We start from the raw sequence: 8,508 nt of genomic DNA, 5'->3' as shown, positions 1-8,508 counted from the left end.
AAAAAAAAAAAAAAAAAAAAAAAAAACCTCTATGCCTGTATAATATAAGAATAATAATCAATTTTCCAACCAGATTTAGAAAGCTGCATTTATAGCAGTCGGGTGGCACTGCATTTTTATATAAAATGTTTCTCTGTTCTTCCTATTTAAAGTAAAAATAAATTAGGTTTACTGCCAGTAGTTTTCTGATATATAGGGCAAAGCCAGTAACTAGAAGCGATTCAGAACGATTTGAGCCTGTTAAATGCGATCATTTCGTTAACTACCGAAAGGGGTTTGAACTATGCACCGAAAAATCCTCAGGAGTTGATTGTTTATTCATGGAACGGTTTCATGATTGCCACCGATAAAGCGAAAGCAGTCAGAGCTAAAACGTTCCGGTTCATCCAGCGAACGCCCGTTAAAAATTTATAATCCTCCATCACGAAACCTAGCGTTTCTCCTTGACCCAGAAGAGTTCTTTTCGGATCGGGCAATTAGTTCGTACGATATCGTCGAGATTATTCTTGTATGACGGCCTTCGATAACACACTCAATATGTACCATCAAGGATTTGCGTCAATAATGAAGTCAGTTTTCGACGCTCATGTTATCAATATTATAGGTGCTTTGGAACGGAGAAGTGATAATTATTGCAGAGAACTGATGAAATCCTTGTTTTTGTCACATCACAATATCGGATCTAGAATTATTTATATATCGAAGAAATCATTTCTTTCCATAGCTAGATCCGTACATAAAAATAAAACATTTACTAGGCAAATTCGACTAGCTGTCTTCCTTGCACACATATATTCATATTACTGCTGCATTTACATAAAAATACATCAAGTAAATTTAATGTAAGTTTATAATATACTACTCATTGGTATCACTCTAATAATTTTCTACATTAGAAGGTCTCGAGGTCATCTTCTTTTCAGGTATCACTGTGGATTGTCAGAAATGGAAGAGGAAGCAAGGCAGTAAGATACCTGGGAATTCACCTAGATCGGGGATCCACCTTACCTGAAATCACCAATATAAGATATGCAAGTAGTGTCTAGAAAACTGAATAAATAAATCGAATCTACAAATTGAACACTATGACAGACAATGAAAAATAGTGAGTGGCTTATATCTGAATTACATGTAGATTCAATTTATTTATTTATTTTTTCAGTTTTCTAGACACTACTTGCATATCTTATATTACACATATCTTCTTACCTACATGATATTATATTTCATCTGTCGCTGTTTTCAATCTACTACCATCCAATTCCACGATTATCAATCAATAAAAAATTTTTGTTTTATTGAATTATCAGTTATCAATTTTTATAATTTATGAATTAATTCAATATTTTGTATAATTTTAAATTTTTTGTATACTATTCCTTTTCAATTGTATGTTTCTGTAAATGTTATTGTTATCTCTTTTGTTCTATAGCCCTGATGAAGACCTGAAACTCAGGTCGAAACATCTGCATAAAACAAATAAATATGGTTTTGTTTATTTATGTTGTTCTTTGCTGACCGCACCCCCCGACAAACTTCTCCAATAATTACATATTTATCTATTGTATTATTTTGTACAGTTGTAAATTACATTAAATAAATAATTAAAAAAAAAGAAAAGGGTCTAAATAAATAAAAGAGTGGACAATTTGAAATCTTTATAGCTATCGATACCACAACACTAAAAGGTAAGGTCGAAATTTGAATTAGTTTGCCATGAAAAATATGTGAAAAAGCTATTTGCAACTTTTAGTTTATTTATAAGATGTGTTAGATGAAGAAATAATAAAGGAAATACATTTAGAAAAGATAATAATACTTAGCTAAGAATTAATTGGCCAACTTAATCTCATTCAATAAAATCTTTTGATGTAACACACAAAGATTTCTATTTTAAGAATAATTGAATATTTTTTCATAAATTACGAATAGATTTATCATTGAATAACCGAAGATAAGGATTGGATATATCGTTCATGGAAAATCACTTCTCTGATAGACAGATGATAAAATATTGCCTCATCGGTAACTCAACTTATGATAAATCATACAAGAGTTATGTTATTTATGAAAATCATAAATCTAGATGATAAAGCCAGAATGTATGGTAAGAAAATAATGTATAACATTGTTAAGATACGTTAGACATGTATATATATACGTTGTATATATACATTGAGTGTGTTCCGTTACATGGAAGAAAACTAGTGTGCTATATTTCACATTTTCACTAGTATATAATAATAAATAAATAATAATAAATTTCACATAACTTTTTAGTTGAAAAGGTGAAAACCTGTGCCGCTACATTCAGAGGTTCAGTACTTTGTAAGGGGAGCAGTGTAGCTCAGTGAGTGAAGATAATTATTTTCTGTTTCACTGTAGCAGTCAGCCCTGTGGGTTCAGCCCTTCCGAAGTCCACCCAGCCTCATAAGTATGTAGGTACACTCAATAGGGAAACAATCTGGAGGTTGAGCATGATCATGAACGAATCACCTCCTTGCACGCTGTGGTTCAAGAGTACTTTCTTGCAAAGTACTTTTTTGTTATATTAACCAAAAAATACATATGAATTTGGAAAAAGAAAATAGTTTTACGTTATGAAAGAATAATAAAAAATAAACTATAAAATGACAAAAACACCTTGATTGATCGTATTTAGATTTTCCAAGATCAAATCCCAGTATTTTTTTAAAATTTATTTATTGATATTTACAACCGTATATAAAATACAACAAGCAAATTTGAAGTAAGATCATAATGATATGATAGCATGTTGAGAAACTACCCAGTAGTAGAACTCTAAAACCATAATACAATATAAGGTCACGAGGCCATCTTCTTTTCAGGCGCCTCGGAGGATTGCCAGGAATGAAAGAGGAAGCAAGGCTAGAAAATAGTGGATTTAGGTGGTTAGGGAGTTTATAATGGAAGGAATGATATCGGATTCGGGCTAGATCGGTTACATAAGGAACATTTAGGTCTTTATGGATGGTTTTATTAGTAACAAAATAAGGAGCGTTGAGGATTTTACGAAGGATTTAGAATTGTCAGAATTGGATACGAGAGGATTTCGAAGGTTTAGTGAAGCCCCAATATGTATAAATGGGCCTTATTATTGTCATGTAGATCATTCTTTTTTAATGAGTTGGAAGTTTAGACCGTTTGTCAAGATGTAGTCCAAGATAACGAATCTGTTCTACAGGGGTAAGAGCCACATTATTAAAGTATACTGTAGGGCAGTCGGCAGGTTTACGACGAAGAGTAAATGTGATTTGATGGAATTTGTAGGAATTTATTTTTATCCTCTAATTTCGACACCATTCTTCGAAAATCCGAATATAAAGTCGATCTAATTTTACTGTACATGTGCTAATCTGGGTTAATATTGATTTTCTGTTCCCTCTTTTATTTTACTGTAATATTTTTTTTTATTATTAAAACTTATAGCGATATAAAAGAGCAACAACGCTTTAAGCGAAATAAATAAATCTTTAGAATGCAATTGGAAGATCCAAAACACGAATGCTTAACTCCGGGAAACAGCTCATCACTCAATGTTTCGCTGATTCCGTCATTATAGTGATAGTAACACGCAATGTTAATTGTATACACGGACTAAGTGAAGCACACCTCACATTAGCAGTGTAAACTTGAGACTTTATGAAAGGAAATTTAGGATGATATCAGAAAACGGTTCATAAATTTCCACTCTCAGTTGCCGACAGTTAAAGGAGCAGTGACCTACAACCTGGGAAACCCAACCTTAACCCGAAGACTGAAGCCCAGAATGCTGCAGGACATTCTTTTATAAATTATTAATAAATATAAAATTAATTCATAGTCATACTACCTTTATTTACATATTATTATTATTTATTTTATTTATTCATTATTATTATTTTATTTTATTTTCTCTCTTCCCTTTTTCAAATTAACTTGTTTCTTTTTACTATTAGATGACAAATTGTTTGTTTTATTTAAGTATACCAGTATCATTATTTTTTGTTATTAATTTTACTTTCTTCTTTTATTAAGAAGCATTATTCTTATCTATTTATTTTATTATTATTTTTTTCTTTTAATAAGAACATTTTATATAGTTAGGGGTGTCATTTGTATGACTATACCCCCTCATATTCAACTGTTAAAAAAATATATATAATATAAGTTATATCAACCATGTAATACCCCCCAGGCCGATCTGGTATAAAAAAAAAAGGAAATTTGAAAAAAAAAAAAAAAAACCAACTGTATTCGAGCTAATATGATATTTATAATCAAAAGTAATAGTAATATATTTAGTTTGATTAAATATAATTGAACTAACTATACATCGACTAACTCACCCATATATAGCAGGAATGTCCATCTAAGCTACGAAAATTTCATATATCTGCAACCTGTTCTCTCAACACAAACCAGGCTTAAACTGCGGTCAAGCTGCATCGAAAGCAGGAATCCAAGCTTTGCACAACGCCAGTGAACGGAAATCTTATCGTCACGTGAGAGGAGGGCGAACCAGTCGTTATCCAACCGATCGTATGGAAAGTTGCAACAAGTTGAGATCCAAATGTCGTCCTGAGGATGGAATTATATCCAGTTGTTGCGTAACAGAAGTGAAATGAAGCAAAGCAGCATCTGAAGAGTGCTCTGTCGAAAGATATGTTACAGGAGATGACAATATTTTTTTTTTCATATTGTCAAACAAAAACGTCCTAAATATCATGGTTTCACTTATTTCAATATTCATGGGGGAATGAGTTCCTGAGTGCTTGGTTCAGAAGGTTGTGGGGTCGAATCCCACCAGAGTGAGTCAGAATTCATTTAGAAGTGGCCACGAGCAATTAATTCTTGACATTCCTACTCCAGGGCTATGACGTCCTCAATGGAAGCCATAAAAAAAACCTCACTTAGTGCCCAGTGGGAGCCCAAGTTACTTGAAGATATGTATATAGGAAACACTCCTGACTAGAGATAGGGCCCATAACATAACATTCTGAAAAACCCAACATTTATTTAAAATGAATATATTTTTTTTAGTATCTTTATTGAAACAACTGCATATTACATAATACATTTAGTAAATATCTTAGTTAAAATGGAATGTAACAGGCGTGTAAAGCAACTATCCATTGGTTGCACTCTGATGACGTTTTGCATTAGATGGTCTCGTGGTCATCTTTTTTTCAGGCGCCTCAGAAGAATATCAGGAATAGAAGAGGAAGAAATGAATAGAAACTAGTCGGTTTTGGGTGGTTAGGGAGTTTGTAATGGAAGGAGTGATATCTGGTTCGGGTTAGATCGGTTACATATGGAGCATTAAGGAACATTAAGGTCTGATTTTCTTTGTGACAAATTAGGAGCATTAAGGATTTTGGATTGTAAGGAATTCGATGTCCAGATCCAGATAGGTCTTATTATGTCATGTAGATCAGTCTTTTGTAATGTGTTGGAAGTTAAGACCGTTTGTCTAGTAAGTGCTGTAATAGTCGGAATCTGCATGCAGTTTCCTGTCTTTACAGTCTTGTGTGAGGATTCCAGGTTAGTCGTTTGTCAAGGAGTAGTCCAAGGTAGCTGACCTATCTACTGAGATAAGAGCCACATTATTAAAGTATACTGTAGGGCAGTCGGCAAGTTTACGACGAGGTAAGAGTACAGAGTAACTTGAACTTAAGAGTAAAGGTGATTTGGTGGGATTTGTAGGGATTTACTTTTATCCTCCAATTTTGACACCATTTTTCGAAGGTTGTGTCGAGTATGGGACTGGAGAGTTTGGGATGCAATCAAAGGGTTATTATTAACTGTGAGCACACATGTGTCATCAGCATACGTGGTAAGGATAGTGTTAGGAGTTGTTGTCAGCTGTATAGTCGGTGTAGAGGATGGGACCAAGGATACAAACATTTATTTAAAATTAATATAAGTTGGATTTTGTATTTTAGGGTTTTTTTATTATATTATATATTATAACACTTTATAATATATTATAGAATTTGTTCATATTAATCTTTTAGGGGTAGTAACGGATTATGGAGAAGATTTTGAATATTTTTCTCCGTAATCTATCAGCCTTTGTCTTACAATCAGGATTCCACTTTTACTTTGGCTTGCCAATATTTATTAATTTAGTTCCACTTTCCCCTGCCTTATAAGCAACACAGGTAAGCGGCAGCAGTTCGATGTGAAATGTCCATAGCATCGAACTACTACTAATATATCAGTTCACAAGTTTACAACGATTAATGTACAGTTTTCAGTTTTAATGAAAAAAAAAAAGAGGAAAGTCACATTGGGTTGAAAGACAAAATATGAAAAAAAAAAAAAAAAAAAAAAAGGAATGGATAGAGAGGGAAAAAAAGAGGTATTGAAAAAAAAATAATAAAGAAAAATTGTAAAAAGGTAACAGAACCGAAGCGATGAAAAAAAAAGTCATATACTATCTTTTTAAAACAATTTTGATCTCTTTTCTCTCAATTTTATTCTTTTTTAACATCCGACGTTTCGACCTCTCAGGTCATTCTCAAGGATTCCTTATTCTTTCTTCATTCCTTTTTTTCCTTAAAATTCATTACTGCCGGCTAATTGCCTTTGTCCCAATAATTTCTTCTATTAAATTATTTCCTAAATTTAAAACTTTCAATAACCACTTTTATGTTCATTAACAAACCCCAAACAGAACCTACCTTACCTTGAGGTAGGTTCTGTTTGGGGTTTGTTAATGAACATAAAAGTGGTTATTGAAAGTTTTAAATTTAGGAAATAATTTAATAGAAGAAATTATTGGGACAAAGGCAATTAGCCGGCAGTAATGAATTTTAAGGAAAAAAAGGAATGAAGAAAGAATAAGGAATCCTTGAGAATGACCTGAGAGGTCGAAACGTCGGATGTTAAAAAAGAATAAAGTTGAGAGAAAAGAGATCAACATTGTTTTAAAAAGAAACTAAACCACTCTCAAACAACTATATAAATAAAAAAAAAAAAGTCATATACTATTATTATATATTTTTTATTTGGTATGCCTATATGTTGTAATATTATAAAACATTATTGTCTAATTAAATTTGATTAAGTATGATGTGTAGCAGCCACATGAAGTTGGGAAGCACATCTTTGCTGGTTTTGAAAAAAGTTTTTCTCTCATTAATTTATTTATTAATCGAAAAAACTGGCATTGAAAAAAAATAATAAAATTATCATTTACTGTGAAAAGATGGTCACTGTCTTCACATACTAAAAAAGTCAACAATAAACAGTTACAATAATAAATTACTTCTTACAAGTTCATTTATTTATGTACATTAGTTTTTAGAGTTGAAAAATTATGAAACTAATAACTAAAATTGCCATGGATACGATATTTATTTATCAATGATTCATTCATGAATAAGGGCCGTATCCATGGCAACTTTAGCTAATAGTTTCTACTATAGCTAATTTTTGCCCATCTCTGCTTTTTATCAACGTCAGTTAAGACTGATAATTTTTTCTTGAAGCCTGCGATCACCTCAGTTCATTATTCATTCTTTTTATGAATTAAAGGAGTAAGGAAGCCCAGTAAATGTATAAAGCATTGGTCATGGTAACTACTGATGAGACTTCAAAATGCTTCATTCAAGGATTTTCGAACCCAGAAAAAAACATAGACATTCTAAAAAATGGTAGTTGGGATGCCTCAGAATGATTTTTTTTAAAAATATTTTGTGTGATTTTAAAAGTAATGAGGAGACAAAGCTTAAGCGACGATGTGATACATTTGGGAAAAGTGGGAGCGTCGAGATTCACTTCTCGGATTCGTCGAGAAATAAAGGTGAATCGAACCTACATCATTCCAAATCGGGCGCCTGTACCTTAAAAGGATAAGTAAAACTTTCTCTGTAAGCCTCTGTAAAACGTAAAGTACTATATTGTAGGAAGATAGTCTGGGTGGCGTTCAATGAAGATATCAAAATAGAAAAATAGAGCTACTTATTGTTAACCAACCATTCGCCACACTTTGCATGACTTCAGGGCTGAATGATGAAAAACAAATTTAAACATTCTAAGAATTGACAAAAAAAAACTGAAAATACGGGAAACTGCACGACGATTTCGACTATTACAGCACTTACTAGACAAACGGTCTAAACTTCCAACACATTACAAAATGAGATATGACTGTAATAAGGCCAATCTGGACATATGGAGTTGAGCTTTGGTGCTCCACTAAACCTTCGAATTCCTCTCGTATCCCATACTTACGATCCAAAATCCTCAATGCTCTTTACTTTGTCACAAATAAAATCATACATAAAGACCTTAATGTTCCCTATGTAACCGATCTAGCCCGAACCAGATATCACTCCTTCTATTATAAACACCCTAACCACTCAAACCCCCTAGTTTCTAATCCTCCGAGGCGCCAGCTAATGTAGCCACGAGACCAGCTAATGTAAAATGTCATTAGAGTGCTACCAATGGGTAGTTTCTCTACACGCCTGTAACACTCCAATTTAACTTAGATCAGAT

The 8,508-nt window shown here is 32.6% G+C and overlaps 1 protein-coding gene across 3 annotated transcripts in view; it reads right to left on the bottom strand.

Moving 5' to 3' along the window:
- The window catches only part of LOC106679293 (carbohydrate sulfotransferase 5), a 231,098-nt gene extending 226,654 nt beyond the window's left edge, over positions 1-4,444 (bottom strand). For 2 of the 3 annotated variants that reach the window (XM_067049206.1, XM_067049207.1), the window contains exon 1: positions 4,350-4,444. In XM_067049206.1, the coding sequence (XP_066905307.1) occupies positions 4,350-4,372 (23 nt within the window). In that variant the 5' untranslated portion in view covers positions 4,373-4,444. The remainder of the gene's footprint in view (positions 1-4,349) is intronic. The other variant, XM_067049210.1, reaches the window with a different exon arrangement.
- Positions 4,445-8,508: the final 4,064 nt, after the last annotated feature.

This window comes from Halyomorpha halys, unplaced genomic scaffold (assembly GCF_000696795.3).
Source record: "Halyomorpha halys isolate HHAL.00 unplaced genomic scaffold, Hhal_1.1 Scaffold193.1, whole genome shotgun sequence".
Taxonomy (NCBI): Eukaryota; Metazoa; Arthropoda; class Insecta; order Hemiptera; family Pentatomidae; genus Halyomorpha; species Halyomorpha halys.
This window is presented reverse-complemented; position numbering and strand designations above follow the sequence as displayed.